This window comes from Patiria miniata, unplaced genomic scaffold, assembly GCF_015706575.1.
Source record: "Patiria miniata isolate m_02_andy unplaced genomic scaffold, ASM1570657v1 HiC_scaffold_8, whole genome shotgun sequence".
NCBI lineage: Eukaryota > Metazoa > Echinodermata > Asteroidea > Valvatida > Asterinidae > Patiria > Patiria miniata.
This window is the reverse complement of record NW_024037075.1, coordinates 10,895,106-10,913,897: the sequence shown is the minus strand read 5'-3', so window position 1 is coordinate 10,913,897 and position 18,792 is coordinate 10,895,106. Positions and strand designations below refer to the sequence as shown.

Below are 18,792 nucleotides of genomic sequence, written 5' to 3'. Positions count from 1 at the left end.
TTTGCAAAGTTGGTAAAAGAATGTCGTCAGATTTTGTAGCTTTGCTAATAAATTTACATCTTTGTTAAACGGTAACCGGAAACACATTGCCATGACAATTTCTTTAACGAATGCACGGAGTTAAAAAAGTTGCTCAAAAAGTTTGTAATTTCTTTTAGAATATATTTTGTTTTACCTCACCAGCGGAAATAAAACCCTAATTAATTATAATTATAATGAAACCAACATCAACCATGCATCGCGAGCCATCAATATAGCTTCAGTCTGAGATGATAATAAAGCTTTAACCACGCAATAGACTATTGGTGTTGTCAATTCAATGGGAGGACTGTGCAAAAATCAATAAGGCGTCTCTTGTAAACACTCGTTTCTTTACTGTAGCCATTTCTCAATAATGAAGCGTTACCCCGCATATGGGTTATGTACACCTGGGTGGCGTTGATGCGTTTCAGGTACGTGTACAAAGATGATGCTAGATGTTTTTACATTGCAGTGGGACAGCAAACACAATTTCAAATATTTGTCCGTTTTATTGAGCATGAAGCGCATCGCAAACATTGGTTGGAGGACTTCTTAAGAAGGATGTTGACTCTGAAGACACGTAATATATATTTAGGATCAGGTGCAGCAAAGAGGTGAAACGAATCACGAGATGACATATTTTGGATAAGAAGACAATCCCGAGACAACACCGTCGGATCTTGAAGAAGACACACACGATAATGCTCTCGCACTTAGTATCGGACAATGAATAAGCATCCAAGTGAGTGTTGAAGAGTATAATGTGACAAAAAAACAATAGTTGGCTGAAGACATGATCATGATGATGGAGGACATGAAATATCATTTTGCTCAAGATAACTGATGTTTCGATGACATCTGCACATGAGGTACGGAGAACACATTCGAGGCGAGAACCCTTATAACTGTGTCCAAGGTATTTAGACTTTTTCCAGGCAACTGACCACAGGTACCATGCGGTTCTCGAATCGCGAACTTAGACTGATTCTCTACTCTTTCTTCGTCGGTGCAATAGTCGCCACTCTCGTTAACCAAATCATCAACCAGCGATCGCCACCCAGAGCACGGAGGAGATGCCCACCTCTTAAAGAGTCCCAGGAGAAATTCTGTCCTCAATGTCCGAAGCTTGAGTGTCCGAAATGCAAGTCCCTGGATGGAGGCAGTGCTGTCCAGCAGGTGCCTAAGACGCTGAAATCATTTCTGAGTAGGCATTGGGAGGTCATGCACAACGATGCGGTGGTGTTTGCCAAGACTCGCATGAAATCGTAAGTCAGGACCTATTTTATTAGTCTTAGAATAATTAGGTCTGCATGATGGGTTGGGTTCTAACCCACGACCACCTGTTTGAAGATGCAGATGATTTGTTATGTCTCTTGACTTTAATGTGTGGTTCTTTGATATATGGTTACTTTTTGAATGAATTAGTATCTTGAATCAAGATATATTTTTATATGGTGCATTTCAATCAAGCAAGGGCCAAATACTGTCTGTGAATGCCCCCGAGTTTTGTTTTTTTAATAAATATTGGTGCTGATATTTATTACTGTTTTAATCAATATTGGATCATTAGATTGATTTCTTATCAATTGATGTCAATTATCTCTGCTCAGTGTTCCAAGCTACGTCATCTCTCTACATCCCAGTGAGAAGGACCCAGAGATAAGTCACACCTTGATAGAGCGAGGAGGATGGGAGGAGGAGCTGATTGTGCGCATGTGCCGTGAGATGAACAAGGCCCCCAGCGATGCATACTTCGTGGATGTGGGAGCTTACGTTGGTAGGTTGTCCTTTCTCTATGGTTGTGGTTGTATCATGTTTTTACAGCGTATGCATGGTGACAAGAGCCTCAAGAGGGCATTAAAACAATGTCATATACATGCATTGCAATATTAAGGTGCATTTTTACTGCCTAAAATGTCATTACCTTCCCCCATCGCCCCCAACAAAAAACAAAAATCTTACAAGCTGTGGTACTAAATAATACAGCCTCCTGCATAATACAATTGCGAATCAACCCGCGGTTAGGCGGTTTATACACCCACCCACCCCAACCCACCGGCCGAAAAAAATTAATAAATAAAAAAATTATGCCATGCCTGCCATCCCTCATTGAAAGCTCCCCCAAAAGCTTGACCAAAAGCTGGATCCGCCCCTGTCATATTTTCACTTTATAACACAAAGAGATCGTAAATTGTGCCTAAATGAGCCGGTATAACTAGAAATGTTTTCACTGTTATTGCGAATTGACCATTGTGCCTCAGTTTAAACTCCCCTACTCATCATAGGGTCCACATAGAAAGCAAATTGTTCCCCAACCATGCGGGCTTGAAAATGGAAATTTAACTATTAAAACCAAGGTGGCTTGTGTCAAATTATTGGTAATCCTTACTTTTAGGACCCCGTTCCTATATAGGAAGGGAAAGACTCACCAAAACAGTTGACAAAATGACACTCAAAATTTACATTCTGATACTTCTTGGCACATCTGAACAATTGGCATTGGCAATGACACCTTCTTGAATATCAGCAGGTTTAATTTTGTGGAAAGAGGGCAGGGCTTTGATTTATGAGGGAAATTCAGGGGTAAGAGACGACGATGACATCCTGAAAACAGACTCAAAAACCTAGATGGCAAACGTGAAAGCTCGATGCAATGAAAGCTCGTTGCTGATTGGCTGATAAAAAATAAACATCTTATTTATTTTTTTTAGCAGCCAATCAGCATTGGGCTTTCATTATGTAGGGCTTTCACTGTGTTGTGAGAACTACAACATGCACGTCTGACTGCGAAAAAAGGTAGGAAAGTCACATGATTTTCTTTGAAAGTGCTTTCAAAATTACAACTAACATGAGTTTATCAGTTTATATGAAGAAAAAAGACTGCTTTAGCCTGCAAAAGTCACTTTGGTACTGGACAGACATCTGCAAAAGTCAGTTTTGAACAGAACTCGTAAAAAATAGAGGCGTCCTAAAAGTAAGGATTACCAAATTATTTATTAACAACAGAAGAAAAACTTACCCAGCTAACTGAAATGAAAGGATGAAATATAAAGGAAGCTTACTTCTTCGGAAGCTCCATGCAACCCGATCTTGCGGGACATTCAGCCTCCCCGAAGCTTGCAAAACTCTCCAGACGGACGAAGCAAAGCAATGTTTTATATACCTTGCACTTTCCAGAACTCAACATCGTGTTCTGTTATAACACGGCAGTCTTTTCACAATAGAGAGATTCAAAGGCAGCAACATGAAGACATAGGTTTTTTTGACGAACATATTACCGCATGTCAGTCGCACGAACGGCCTTCCAACTTCGAATGTCAAACTTTCCGTTTCATTTCCAAAGAAGAACCGTCCCAAAATTCAACCAAAATATCGTTGAGAAGTGGACACGTGAACTTCCAGTTGTCCCTGACATTGCTCAAAGGTACATAATGCTGACTCGAATTAGAAACTTCACACTGGTTTTCATAAAAGTGTGTGCTCGGTGCACAACCACAAGTTCAAAGTTAAAATGGCGACCTCAATTAAAAATGCATTGCGTAATGCACGCACAGGACGACGACAGTGACACGCCGCGTGAAGAACGCGCATGCGCAGGAATGTGATCTGCATAATAAGAACAGGTGCATGTACAAAGGAATGTTGGCGCGTGTATGATGCTGCACTGGCCCATTGTGCAGAAAGTAAACTTTATTGAAAAAGGACTGAAATGAAAGGGGCAATGGGATATTCAGTCGATGCATTATATACTTGTGTCTTATTTCTGCATGCACTTTCACAAACCAAGATTTGGAAGTATTTTCAGGCAAAATTCAAAGCTTAAAAGATCTGTGAATGTAGGTCTCAAAATGTTGTCAGATAATGCTGAATTTCTTGTTTTGATTCTTTGGACACGTCAAAAAGTGCTCGAGTGACAAGCCAAATGCTTCAGTTGTGAAAAGAAAGCAAAATATTAAAAACTGCTTACTTACTTGATTTACAAAATACAAATAAATACCTAGGGGTAGAAATATATGCCTAACAGAATTAGTTAAAAATACAATAATTATTTACTATTTTCCCCTTAAACAGGGAGCCTTTCTCTTGGGGTGTCGGCCTGTGGACATAAAGTCATAGCATTCGAACCAATGACCCGGAATGCCTTTCTTCTCAAGGAGAGCGTCTTCCTCAACCAACTCTCCTCCGAGAGGTTCACCATTCACAACATGGCGCTGGGAAACGTCAACGGTAAAGCCTGCTTCTTGGCCAGCTCCGGTAACCAAGGAGACGGGAGATTTGTCTCAGGTGAGACGCTGGGAGTGGGTAGAGACAGTCGGAAAGCTTGGGTTGGTATCAAGGAGAGGGGAGATTTGTCTCAGGTGAGACGCTGGGAGTGGGTAGAGACAGTCGGAAAGCTTGGGTTGGTATCAAGAGCAGAACGAAATTTAGCGAAGGATAAAATTAAGAAACTCAGATATCGCATTTGACACTGAACTCTTTTGAGGATTTTTTTGGCGGAGTTATTTTATGTTCTTTGTAGTAGCTACTCGCTACGTCAATTTTTTTTTCAAAGTGAAAATTTTAAGGACATGCTCACTTGATTTTAAAAAGTGAAGAAACAATTGTCTCCTTGTAGTTTGATGATGGTCGTAAAGATTGAGGTTGTTTCACTGTTTTGTGCCTACAATGTCGGCTGCCCTTCTCCAGCCAAGCCCAAAACCGCTTCTATATTTCTGATAATTGTCTGTATACTGCGACCTACAGACAGAGTAGGAACAATGGGAGAGTGTTCTTCTTTAAAAACAAACAAACGAGGGAGTAATTTTGCTTGTTCACCATTGATGATGATGCTGATAGAACTACACTTCTCTTTACTCAACAGGTGGAGATGAAGGGCATGAATGCAACTCGCATGAAGACACCATCAAGATGGCGAGACTTGACGACGTCCTCCAAGAAGACTTTATCATCTGGACACTGCACATCGACGCGCAGGGATTCGAACCAGCCGTCCTGGCCGGCGCCGAGTGGATTCTAACCGGTCCCAATCCACCTCGTTATCTGCACGTGAGACTAGGAAGTGTCTACAGTCAGGAGGTGATGGAGGTGTCGAGGGGGTTGGTGGAGACGCTGGCTTGGTTGAAGGAGATTGGATATGCCTTGAAGAATGCTGCTAATGAACCTATTAGAGATCTGTCCAAGTTTGTCTGGAGTCTTGGACATGAAAAGAGTTATGTTTTCGGCGTTTATGGCATGCCATGAGAGGTACTTTGCTGGTCGATGGTTCGAATCCATGCTGTGAACATATAAAGCACCCCCCCCCAAAAAAAAAATCAAAAAAAATCAGGGATTTGCCCAGGTTTGTGTAAATTCTAGGATGTTTATGAAGTAATAATAAAAATACGGGTTCTTATGTAGCGCTTTTATCTACGATCAAAGTGTTTTACATGCATTATTATTACCCCTTGAAGTAGGGGTGTATGACATAAAGTAATGTGAGGCATCTCACTGGACGAAGGTTCGAATCAATGTTTCTTGGACTTTAATGATAATGACAGTAATCTAGTTGAATTGGAAGACAATGGCTCTTTTCCATTGAGGATAACTGCTATGGTTTCATTGATTTAACAGGTGATCGGAAAAATGAACTGTTTAAGTTTGTGAAAACCAGAACAACTGTACATATACAATTTTGAAAAGTTTCCCCTGTGTATATTGAGTTCATTGATGAGTTTACATTTAATTAATTTGATCATAAATAAATATTTGCACTAAGCACTTAGCACTTTGTTTCAGATCTATTGCTTTATTCAATTCAGCAAAAAGTCCTGAGTTAACCCTAAAAGGGCCGGGTTATTTTGACCATCTCTCAGCCGGATCTCGGCCATCGAGTGACGAAACATTTTGAAACTCGGTACATGCATAGAGCAACTCATCCTGAACATACCCAAGAAATTTCGTGACTATAGGTCAAAGGGTTTGGGAATTATGGCTAATTAATTATTCATATGTACAAATGGTAATCGTGCTCTATTAGGCTAAAAAGTCATAACAGCTCTGGTTGCGAAAAAAACAAAATTTCAAAGCTATCGCGGAAAAAGTTGAAGGGGGGGGCGGATTCGTCCCCCCCCCCCCCCGGCCCTTTTACGGTTAAAACAAAAAATATACAAAAAATTAGTTAAAAACAAGAAGGTGTACTGCTCTTAAAAATATTTTTAAAAAGAAAATTAAGTTCAGAAAGTTATGCTCTTGCCTTGTGGGTGGCTGCCGATTTTACACATCTGAAGACTTTCAAAGAGTAAATAGTAGGAAAATGAGTACTGTCTGACTTATCAGGCCTGAGAATATAACAAGGCAGCAAAGTGCACGTCATCCTTCCCCCTAATTTTCGCCTTGTGACCCTTGAGTATTTTTATAAAAATATTTTATGATGGAAGCATATTTTTAACCAGTTCACGCCAGGATTATTTTGATATGACCAGACCGAGGCACAAGATTATTTTCCACTCGACTCAATGCCAGGCAGGTTGAAGCCATCACCCTCGGGCAGCACAATCATATTTCTGGCCTCGGTCGTTTTCTGAGGGTAGCTGACAGATATTTTCAAGCCTCGCTCATTGCGTGTTTGCCGTTCTGAATACCGCAAAACCTTTGCGTGTATACATGTCATCCGATGCGAACTGGTTAAAAGGAACATAGCCTCGCTCCTTCAAGAGTGTACTTCCGTGGGTGTACTTCCGTGGCCTTTTTAATAACAGTTGTCAATGCAAAGGGCATTTCTGCTGGTGTCCTTATCCTGCTTTCTACATTTACAGAAGCTGTCAATGCCCCCTCCCCATAAAAACAAAAGAAATCCCACACCTAGCTGAGTTGGCATGTCCCCCTCATCTATTTACAAACAATGACATAAGTTGGCATAACTCCCAGTGTGGTTTCGACTGAAGTACCACTGACTTTCGACTGAAGTACCACATTCTGAATTCCAAACCTGTCAAAATTAGAGGAAACAAAGTCAACAGAACTCTTCATCTTCTTTTCTTGCTCTGGCCTAGTCTAGAGCTCCAGAACCACACGGAAGCCTTTACCACCAGAACCAAATGAAAAAAGGTTCCGTTCTTTGGCTTCATATCAAAATTATTTCATGTCTTGAGACACTGATTTCCATGGAAAACATGAAACCACAGTCTAAAGCCACAGCCTGAAGCCTTATCCTGAAGCCACAGACTGAAGCCTAAATGTCTGACCGAAGTAAAGCTCCGACACTGGTAGAGAGTCATGCTAAGTGGTCGACATTGCAGGATATCCACGGAGAAGATGTTTCACTGATGGAGGTCCATGAACTGGACTTCGCTGAGCAGCAGGTAACGTCGGGGGAGCGGCCTAGGGGCTGGGGAGAGTACCGTGAAGACACGACGGTCCATGTCTACGTGAGTGCTACAGAAAATAAAAAGCAAAACAACTAAAGCATTGAAATCTCTCTCAATATTCTGAGGACAGGGAAAGATGGACTGTCTACTTTGGACAATCAATTTAGGACAGGACATTTTGAGGTTATTTTCGATTTTCATTTTCCTAAGCTAGTTTTATCATTCAGTGTAAAAATAAGATTCGATGGAATCTCTTGGAGCTGACAGAGTTCTCAAGTTTACTGTTTAATCAACACGTAAAGTTTTCAGCAATTACCTTTAACTTTTTGTCTATTCACAACTGTCAAATTTTTTTGAGGAAAAGTTATTACTTTTTTAAATGGAAGAGTTTAACGGCTATGGTACTTACACACAAACGAAGCCGGCAACATTTGTCTTCAGGAGGTCATCTTCTTTGGATTTGGCCAGACTCACACTGAGGAGGTGATGAGACAGCTCATTACCTAGAAAAGGAAACCCAATAAAATCCATTGATGAAAAATTATCCAATTAATAACGTTTCCTCACTTTGAGTCCTTTTTTCTCCATTATCGGCAATAGTTACAGGTTTTCATTTATGACTTGCTCATTCAAATCAAACATTGATCTTTAAAAAAATGGTGAAGAAGTTTATAAAAAATATTGTTTTTTACTTGGTTGTACTGCCACCAGCTTAGTTTGGTTGTCTTCTGGAGTCATTCCGAGGGGTAGGCAGGAATTTGGAACTGCAGGAGCTGAAAAAAGTAAGAGCTGAAAAAAGTTAGAATATAAATGAAACGTATTAAAATAGTAACGATACTTTGGCTCATACAAACATGTTTTTAATGGTGTATAAAAATAGAAGAAAAACCAACCCCCAATTTTGAATATCTCGACATCGCTGAATCTGACTTCAAAGGAGTGTGGGTAGAAGCAGTTTTCAAAGCCGTAGAAGTATTCCCTTATCCTGCTGTCACGAGCTGTGGAACGGAAGGCTCTTGTCCTTTCAACAACCTGCGTAAGACAAGACAATCAACAGATATGAGTACTCATTCGGGTAATGACCAAGAAATCCTCACACAGGTTCACCCCATTGCACTGTACCTCAGCCTTTGATCCTGGTTCCACGGGGTAACAGTGCCACTAGTATTCTGTGCTATTAACCACGCTGAACATGATCTACACTTTTTGACTTAAAAAAATACAAAGGGAAGTTGAAATCAAGTTGCACACTTACCCCGCCTGATTTTTGTTGAAGCACAACTTTGACAAACGAAGGCATGTCACGAACTAACTCATTGTACAGTCTTTCCTGATCCAAGACGACAATAACATCAACTGCACGATGAAAAATATAAAAGAAGAATTGCCTCAACTGCAGGATTGCAAATGGAATGACAATAGAAAAGATTCAAAGCTACAATTAATTTGCAGAAGCAAGGCCCATGTTTATGATATTTGGATATTTCTTCGGACAGTGTAAACAAATCATCAAATGTTTTCAATATCTTAATTTCAGGATGTGAATATTCATATATGCTAATGAGCAACTAACCTTCAAATGCTTTTGCTGCGTGCGTGATACACTTGTAGCCGTCTCCTTTAATCCAGCCACAGGTGTTGATAACACAGCCACTCACGCTGGCTGCAAGAGAAATCAGTGAGGTCAGAGGTCACACAGGGTCAAATGTGAATAAGAACCAAGGTCAAAATGATTGATGCAAACAAGTACAGAAGCAGAAAAATAGGACAGACAAACATCGAGGCACAGCCCAACCAACCAACAGAACAGTTTTAGTTATTCCAAACTGAGTGGATTCCAGTAACAACAAACACAAGGTATTCCTAACTGGACAGCTTTAAGCACTATTAAATTAAAGAGGCATTCTCAATTGGGCGAATTTCATTGTAGACCAGTATTCGAAAATGGGCAGATCTAAATACCTCTCTGATTGGTCATGCAGCGTTTGTTGAAGACTTCTGCCATACTGGACACCAGTAAGGTATACAGCTTCAGATTGGCTCCTGGCGTCGTCGCTCCAAAATGATACACAAGAGGACCAGCCAATGAGAATCCTTCTTCTATATCCGCTGGCCGCTCGATCAGTAAGGCACCAATAGTTCCAGGAACAGAGATAACACCCTTTTGTGATACAGGAAGTGAGAAATTGAAGACTTAAGAATATTTAAAATTTCTAAATGGCAACTCCGTAAATTAGGATGTACATGTCAGACACTTTAATGAGCTGCTATTGGAAAAGTAAATGCGACACATGACTAATATGTGACATCTAATGACTAGAAAACAATAACAGACCAAACTAAGTACCACCACCTTAAAGTTATAGTCCATCATTTGTAATTTGTGCATTTTGTTCGTTTGAAGCAACAAAAGTGCTCAAAATCTAAAGAAAGGTGCTGAACAACTGAACTGATGAAGTTTCAGCTCAGCTTCAGCTGTATATTTCGAGAAAAACAGCATTCTAGTATCTCAATTTCAAATCAAAAGTTGCTGAATCATGTTTTGAATTGGGTCTGAATTCAGCGTCCGAGACACGTTCTCACTGAGCCCATTGCAGCTACGCGATGTCGCGCACTGATCCGACGGATTATAGCAACCGCGCGCGTGTGCGTCGTGTCAACGCTTGCACTCGCTTCGCCGAATAAAATAACGAACTAATAACGGAAATTTCCAACGGTGCTTAAGACGCACCGTTGGAAAGGCCTTCTTTCGTTGATTTCTTAAGAATGACAGCTTGCCAGAAAGAATAATTTCACAGGGAGTTTAGTCCCCTTACTATCTCTCAACCAAGTATGTTTTTCAACAATAATTACGCCAGTTATTTTTTGGATAGCTGCAAATGATGGACTCTGGCTTTAACGACTTTATTGTACAATGTACATGTACATCATGTGGTCAGACATACGCAGAGAATTGGATTTTACAGAATTGCCCCAAAGATTCATCTTTGCGGGACACCAATGGCCATCCTACTGTCCTGTGACTGAGTAGTTAACTGACTGAGTAACTGAGTATAAATAATGTCCTTAACGGAGACTTTCTGGTCCAGCTTGACTAGAAAAGCTGTCGTGACATTGTGAATCATAAGAGATTTATACCATACCTGGCCAACATCAATGTCAACAAAGGTTGGTCTCCTTCCAACACGGACAGCATAGTTGAGCAGAAGACGACACACTGTGCTTTTACCAACATCAGTAGGACCAATGACCATCACCTGTAACAACATCGGCAAACAAGGAGCAACAAAAACTCAGATGTGAAAAAGACAGGCTTCTAGTCCAGGAAGTTGAGGATGCAAACCTGCACAGCCAAAGACTGTAAAGTAATTTACACTCGGGAGCTTCATACAAGCTGCACTGCAAACTTGCAACAGACTCCCCCGTCCACCGAGGGTAATCACTGTTCACGACTTTAACTCCTTTAGTCATAATTCCATCCAAAACTGCCTGGCGAATTTCTCACTTAAAGTGTACCCTTGCTACCTGTCAATAATACAGCGCACATTAACGAATTAGATCTTGACATTTTGTCAGGTGACTACATTAGCTTGGTCAAACTTGGTTAACAGCACTGTGAGAAATGTACACAAATTTAAATATGGTCCGTGTCCAAAATTTCAGTATCTAAACAACGAAAGCTCGAGAACAGATCTGAGAAATGGTTATGGTGCTTCTTTATTTTCATTACAGTAGAATGACAGAAATTTGGAGGATAAAGAAGAGAGCTTACTCTTGGCCCTCTAGTGCCCTCCTGCTCAGCCTGTTGCCTCATCTGTTCCAAGGCTGCATGGGTGTTGAGATAGACTGTCATGGGTGTGTCTCGGGAGATGTAGGCTACTTCCGTTTTGCCCTTCAGGTGCAGAACCAAGGTCAAGGAAAGTCTAACTTTGTACAATGTTCCCCTCTGTATTCGGCCATAAGCCACGCCCAATTTGTTTGCATTACTTTCGAAATAGGCTCCTGTTTCACATTTACTTTTGTTCTTTAAGGCCAGTTCATACTTCGTGCACACAAGTGAAAATGGACATTCACGAAGTCAAACTGTTGGACGTAACCCTGACAAATTTACTTTACTCTAAAAGTTGGGTAAAGTATAACAGAATACAGGACATAAATAGAGGCTGTGTCTTAAAGGGAATATACAACATTTGCAAATACCGAAAAACAGAACTATCAAATGTTTACGAAATACCTCACTAGGATGTTGGTAAATGACAGTCTAAAGCATCCTGTAAAATTATGGCACCTGGTGTGAAGTCATTATCAAGAAAAGTGTTATTTTTGTATCAATTTCCAGCGGTGATCGGCCGACCACCGTTGGAAAAACCTAACTATTTTTCAACTACTGCTCCAAGTTTACCATTTTTTTCAGTCCAAATTTTGTTTGCTATTGGTTACATATATTCACGAACGGGTGCAGGCCAGCTAGACTGGTTCCAGTACCTTACAATTTTCCGGCATCTATACATTGATCCATTTCATCTTTAGTGGAGTCAGGAAACCAGACTACTTGAACATCTGTTTTTCTTGTTTTTTTTCCCAGCATTTTCGAACACAAAACTTTAAACATGTCGTTGTAACAATATTTGATCTATTATACTAACCCCTCAAATAGTCCATTTCTGAAAATTACAGCAAAAGCCAATGATGTACATTCCCTTTAAAGGGAAAATACAACATTTGCAAACATCAAAAAATAAAACTACCAAATCATTTTGAAATACCTTGCTGGACTGTTAGTGAATGACAGTGTAAAGCATCCTGTAAAATCATGGCACCTGGTATACTGTCATTTTCAAGAAAAGTGGTATTTTTGTATCACTTTCCAACGCTGGTCAGCCGACCAGCGTTGGAAAACACTGGCTTTTTTTCAAATACTGGCCCCAATTGACCATTGCACTTGTTTGCAATCGATTACACACCTATGAACGGGTACAAGCCAGCTAGACTGGTTCCCTGACCTTACAATTCCCCAATGTATGTAAACTGCTGTTTCTTCTTATATGGAGTCAGGGAACCAGACTACAGGAAAATGATAGTTTTTCTTGGTTTTTATAGCATTTTCGAACCCAAAACGTCAAAAAAGTCAATGTAACTATATTTGCTATATATTTCCAACCCCCCAATTCCATCCATTTCTGAAAATTACAGCAAAAGCAAATGATGTATATTCCCTTTAACATACGTTTGTTCAACAAATATCTCATCATCACCAAACATATTAATACTAAATTGTGCATGATGGCTATTAAAGCAATACTGTTACTAAAAAGGATATATTTAAGGAGCACCCATGCCATGTGTAGACTGCAACTTTGGCTAAGGAGGTGAACTTGTAGACGCGACTCTTCAGCAGTTCTGTTCCAAAAACCTCCGCTAGGCCTTCTTTTAACTGGTTTAAAATTAAAGCGGAAAAATTATACAAACATACGAAGAATGAGCCTCCTGCAATATGCATAGATTCTGAATAACCTAACCAAAATATTTAAAATATTCTCTGAACTGTCTGCAAATTCAGAACCACGATCCTTTCACAAGATGGAAAAAAACTTTAAAAGCATTTTGTTTAATTTTGTAAATTAATTCAGAAGTGTATTTTGACACAGATACTTCTTTCTTTTTATTGTTAAGCTAAGTGAAATGCTGTATTAGAAAATAAACACAATTTTCTTGGACACTAAAATAATTCAAGCAAGTAAAAGTACTTTTATTTAAAAAAAAAAAAAAAAAAAGAACTTTCAAAATAAGTCTAATCTACAGTTTAATGATGGAGAAGTTTTACATTACCCTGAGTTCTACTATTTCATCTGTTTCCACTTCAAACCTCAACTCTGAGTCCTTCTCAAGTTTGTATTCTTTAATTCCCTGTTGACTCTAGAAATAAAATCCAAAAAATAAACAAAAAAAAGCATATTATTGATAAAAAATGTGTGTTATCAATTATTATTGCCATGTAAACATCACACAGCATATCATGCATAAACATTATGGACATTGTGCCTGCTGCACTGGTTCACGCACACAACCTGCACACAACCAAGTTGGCAACAACAGAATGCTGTGCTTGACTACCAGTGAGCTGTCAATAATGCCTTCTATATTTGCATATTCATACTTAGCATGCATTATTCATACTACAGTGTAAGCCCTTTTTAAGCATTAAGACTGAGTACATTTACTGTTTTCTCAACATGTAGAAGTCAAATTGTGATCAATTTTACAAAAGTGTTTCAGGAATTAACATTAACAAACATTACTGACAGTTGAACAGGGTTTGCAAGGGTGAAAAAGCAGAAAATGGGGCTATTTTATTTCAGCAACTGTGAAGTAAAATGTATCAGGTTTGCATTGGAGCGAGGTTTCACTTTATTCAGTACCTTCTCAGTAGGAATATCACTTACCTGCAGACTCCACTCGGAGTCGCAGTTAGTGCATGATGAGATGACTGTGATGAGTCTTATGATTAACGCAGTCTGGGAACAGGTTGTCCGAAGCCTGAACCCAAACTCTGACCCTACTCAGAAGGTCATTACCATTACATAAACCCAAAACTAAGTTTTAAAAAGCCATACATGTACAGTTTCAAATAAAAGTCAACATAAATTTCAACTGAATAATGACTTTCAATACATGAACATCAGAGTGAAGCAAATTTGTAAAATTTCGACCTTGTTGCTTCTTGAAAGAATTAATGACAATAATTTCCTAGTCTCACACTTTCCTTTTTTAAATGCTCCTGCACGTAAAGTTTGTGATGTTGGTTAATGTGGCCAAAAAAAAAAAGATGAATAATTGTGTGTCTTCCAAATTCTAGAGAAATAGAAAATGAACATTTTACACAGATAAATACAAACTTTGTAGGTACATTTTGCACTACATTGCGCAGGACAAACATTTAGCTGAAGAATGGAGACTAGTGCCCTGCAAATTGTCCTGCAATTTTGCAAGGCAGAAGGAATTAAATGCTCTCTATGAGTAAATGCTTGTTTGGCAGCTTTCTAGAACCAAAAAAAATAAAGTTTTACATCAAGCGCAGCTTCACTAGGGCCTATATTTTATCAAATCACGGTGGATGTTCCCAGCGGCGCACCCAGGATTTGGCTTTGGCTTGGGGGGGGGGGGCTAAAAAAAAAGTAAAAAAACGTTGCCCAAAATTTTCTGCCGCAGAAAAAAAAATGTTTTTTTTTCCGGGGGGGGGGAGGAACTATTTTGACATTGGTGGCGCCACTTACACCCCTATTATACTACTCGAAAATAGGCCACATGCAAAAAAAACACCAAGTTACCCCCCCCCCCCCCCCCCCGGATGCGCCACTGGATATTCTGTTTATACTTATTTGTATTTTTGTGCATTTTCAAACTGCTTCAATTTAATGTCTTAGGTTGAACCTGGTTCTGTTATTTAATCACATGGAAAAGTAAGGTAGCACTTTAAATGACCAACTACAGATTGACAGTTTGTCTTCCTAGCAACAACTTCATCAGTGTTCATCAGACGCAATGAAGAGGGCATCATCATTCAAGGGGTTTATTATAGGGGTACATGTACAGTAAAAACAGACGATGGTGATCAATAAATAATCAATGGTGAAGTTTGTCCAAAAAGTCAAGATCTCATTACCATAGGCCTCTTGAAGATAGTCTAGTCTACAAATAACCCTTTCTTCAGTTTATTCAATCAAGTACATATCTATATTTTATATTTTTATTTATGGTTGAAGTCTCCTTTAATTTAATGAGGTATGTTCGGGTATGATTTCACTTTGAAACCATTTAAAATACATGTAACCCTCCTGCTATTTAAGAGGTCACAAACGGTCAAAATTTCCTTTCACTCCCCCGGCATACTTTTAACAAACCAATGTGGGTCTTGACCAATACTGACCAAAGTAATAACATGGCTCAGAATGCATGTTTTCATAGGAGATCAGGAATAATAAATTATTTAAAATTGTGATGACGAACAGAGAGCCTTTTAAAACTTAACTTTGACAATTAATACAAAACTGTCCTGCGAGATTTCCTGATTAACCTACTGAACATGTACCCCTAGAACTATGGGTATTACGAGTAATGCTAATACGCATAGTTCTAGGGGGGTACTGAACATGCTAAAGTGAAAATGAAAAAGTGAAAGTGAAACTAAACTAACTTTATTTTAAAATGTGAGAACAAAAATTATTTTCTTACATCATCTTGTGAACCGCCGGGCTCTACACCACTCGCCTCAGCCGCAGTTGCCATTGTAAACTTATAACATCGACTGTTTGAACCCAACGAGACGACGAAACCTTTGACCAGACGCTGCTGCCCTCGCCGGCCGACGATACGCTCGTACGGACGGTAGACGAATCAGCCAAGTGCCGGTCAACTGATCCTCCGCCGTTGCTCACACTTGTTGGTAAATAACGACCAGATAAACATTGAAATCCGTCACAGTTGACACAAAACCTGCTATTGTATTGATCAATGGATATTCACGATCTGGTAAGTGATGTCTTTAATGACGTAAAACTTAAAAATCACCGTTTGTCCGCAGCAATTTTTGGCAATCGACGCGATTCTTCCTGTACAAAAGCGCCGTGCACGCATATCGTGCAAAATTTGAAACGTGTGCATGTGTGATATGAATGTGGTTTGTCTTTGTGTCTTTGGCTGGCCTACGGTGGCCCACAACTGTCACGGCAAAAGCAAAAGCGCCACGGCAAGCGCAAAAGCGCCGCGGCAAGCGCAACAGCGCCGCGGCAAGCGCAACAGCGCCACGGCAAGCGCAAAAGCGCCAAGGCAAAAGAAAAAGCGCCAAGGCAAAACAAAAAGCGCCGCGGCAAAAGAAAAAGCGCCACGGCAAAACAAAAAGCGCCACGGCAAAAGAAAAAGCGCCACGGCAAAACAAAAAGCGCCGCGGCAAGCGCGAAAGCGCCACGGCAAGCGCAAAAGCGCCACGGCAAGCGCAAAAGCGCCACGGCGAAGGCAAAAGCGCCACGGCGAAGGCAAAAGTGCCACGGGTTTATTGGGAAGGGGCGTAATCATACATGCCGCTACTACATCAAAAAATAACATGGGAAGGAGAATGGCCGCCACCAGGAATTCTTATTAAGCACAGAATTTAATTCTTTGAGAAGTGATTTTATGGCTGAGAAAATAGCAAGGCCAAGGAAAACCGGTCAGGAAATAAATCGTCGATATTAATTTGTTGTAGGATAATTATTATTCCAAGAGAGTTGCTGCCGTGAATCAGAGTTTATCAAGGAGTGGGACTCGCTATCGGCACCATCAGGGCCGTTCCTCATTTCTTTACATTTCGTGGGATGCAAACAATTACAAGGACGGGAGGCTCTGTGAGCTGATGCATTTTTGAAAACATTTTTTCCCCTTCCGACTAGCATGCAGAGAAGAGTTCCGTTAATTTGAGCCTTTTTTTCACAGGTGTGTATACCAGTGTAGGCACGAAAGTGAGCTGCCCAGAGTGTATGAGTTAATTTTTTTTTCTTTTTCAGTATATCATACACATCTATAGGAAGTCGATTAAGGCTCTCCTGCAGGGCTGCGGCAGTGGGTGGGTAAGGCTTGTCAACACGTAACTCGCGCGCCCGCGGGCCCATTAGGTTAGAAATTCCCAGAGAGCGGGAATTTCAAAACTCTTCGCTGAACGTTGCTTGCACTGACCGGTTTTCCTTGCTATTTTCTCAGCCATAAAATCACTTCTCAATTCATGGTGGCGGCCATACTCCTTTCCATTTAATTTTAGATGTAGTGGCGGCATGTATGATTACGCCCCTTCCCAATAAACACGACTGAGTTGAAGATAACTCACAAATCGAGAAATGGATCGTTCTATTAGACAGTTGCAACGCTTTCGACAGAGGAGGTTAGGTCGTGGATTTCATGTAAGGAACGTAACACAGTCGAAGACTTTGGATATAGAATAAGAAAGAAAGAAATTAACTTTAAAAAGGGGGGGGGGTAAGGGAGAGACACTAAACAAAGGAGAAGTGTTATCGTTGAGATGCACAGTTCTAAGCTCTTCTATGAAAATTTGGTGAATCTGAAAAGAGCCGTTTGCTTTGTTTCGAGTGAATACGGAACTATTTGATGCCGGAAACAAGCCCTCTTTCTGCCCTGCAGGCTGATTCTGCGATGATGTGGAAGACTGTCCACAGGGCAACTCATCATCGCTATCGCTAAGCATCATGAGGTCTTGTTCGGCTTGTTGGTTTCTTGAGCCGGGGGTGGGTGGGCCAATGAGTTCTAGGTTCTGAGTTAATTTCTTTCTTTCTTATTCTATATCCAAACTCTGGGCAGCTCAATTGTGTGCCTACACTGGTATACACACCGGTGAACTCATGGGCGTCGCCAGAATTTTTTCTAAAGGGGGCAAAACATATTTTTCCCAAAAAATTCTTGTATTTCTGAACAAATTCTCGATTTCTCAGTTTTAGACGGGGGCAGGGACATTTTGCCCCCCCCCCCCCACTCATTCAATTTACACCACTATGACTTCGCGCCTCTTTTTCTTTTCTTTTTTTCTCTCAGTTTTTTCCCCTTCCTTTTTTGTGTGCTATTCCAGGGGGGGGGGCGCCCCCTTGCCCCCCTCGCGACGCCCATGGGTGAACTAAGTCTCAAATTAACGGAACTCTTCTCTGCATGCTAGTCGGAAGGAAAAAAACTCTTCAAAAAAATGCATCAGCTCACAGAGCCTCCCGTCCTCGTAATTGTTTGCATCCCAAAAAATGTAAAGAAATGAGGAACGGCCCTGATGGTGCTGATTCACGGCAGCAACTCTCTTGGAATAATAATTATCCTACAACAAATTAATATCGACGATTTATTTCCTGACCGGTTTTCCTTGGCCTTGCTATTTTCTCAGCCATAAAATCACTTCTCAAAGAATTAAATTCTGTGCTTAATAAGAATTCCTGGTGGCGGCCATTCTCCTTCCCATGTTATTTTTTGATGTAGTAGCGGCATGTATGATTACGCCCCTTCCCAATAAACCCGTGGCACTTTTGCCTTCGCCGTGGCGCTTTTGCTTTCGCCGTGGCGCTTTTGCGCTTGCCGTGGCGCTTTTGCGCTTGCCGTGGCGCTTTTGCGCTTGCCGTGGCGCTTTTGCGCTTGCCGCGGCGCTTTTTGTTTTGCCGTGGCGCTTTTTCTTTTGCCGTGGCGCTTTTTGTTTTGCCGTGGCGCTTTTTCTTTTGCCGCGGCGCTTTTTGTTTTGCCGTGGCGCTTTTTCTTTTGCCGTGGCGCTTTTGCGCTTGCCGTGGCGCTGTTGCGCTTGCCGCGGCGCTGTTGCGCTTGCCGCGGCGCTTTTGCGCTTGCCGTGGCGCTTTTGCTTTTGCCGTGACAGTTGTGGGCCACCGTAGGCACCAGACTAAATCCACATAAT

At 40.8% G+C, this 18,792-nt stretch overlaps 2 protein-coding genes and 1 non-coding gene across 3 annotated transcripts; 2 read left to right on the top strand and 1 right to left on the bottom strand.

Annotated features, from left to right (window-relative positions):
- The first annotated feature begins 380 nt into the window (after positions 1-380).
- Positions 381-5,783, top strand: LOC119719078. Its single transcript, XM_038188386.1, has 4 exons — positions 381-1,286; positions 1,632-1,798; positions 4,093-4,305; positions 4,883-5,783. The coding sequence occupies exons 1-4, from the start codon at positions 976-978 to the stop codon at positions 5,260-5,262; spliced, it is 1,071 nt and encodes a 356-aa protein (XP_038044314.1). The 5' UTR covers positions 381-975; the 3' UTR covers positions 5,263-5,783.
- Positions 5,784-6,218: 435 nt separating this feature from the next.
- On the bottom strand, positions 6,219-16,029 carry LOC119719077 (polyribonucleotide 5'-hydroxyl-kinase Clp1-like). The gene is made up of 12 exons (XM_038188385.1): positions 15,600-16,029; positions 13,197-13,283; positions 12,688-12,801; positions 11,140-11,265; positions 10,511-10,624; positions 9,330-9,528; positions 8,941-9,030; positions 8,623-8,723; positions 8,261-8,399; positions 8,060-8,140; positions 7,777-7,870; positions 6,219-7,434 (listed from the first exon to the last, which is right to left on the bottom strand). The coding sequence occupies exons 1-12, from the start codon at positions 15,651-15,653 to the stop codon at positions 7,320-7,322; spliced, it is 1,314 nt and encodes a 437-aa protein (XP_038044313.1). The 5' UTR covers positions 15,654-16,029; the 3' UTR covers positions 6,219-7,319.
- LOC119719854 lies at positions 13,788-13,922 on the top strand. The gene has a single exon (XR_005270009.1). It is a non-coding gene; the product is annotated as a U8 small nucleolar RNA (small nucleolar RNA).
- Positions 16,030-18,792: the final 2,763 nt, after the last annotated feature.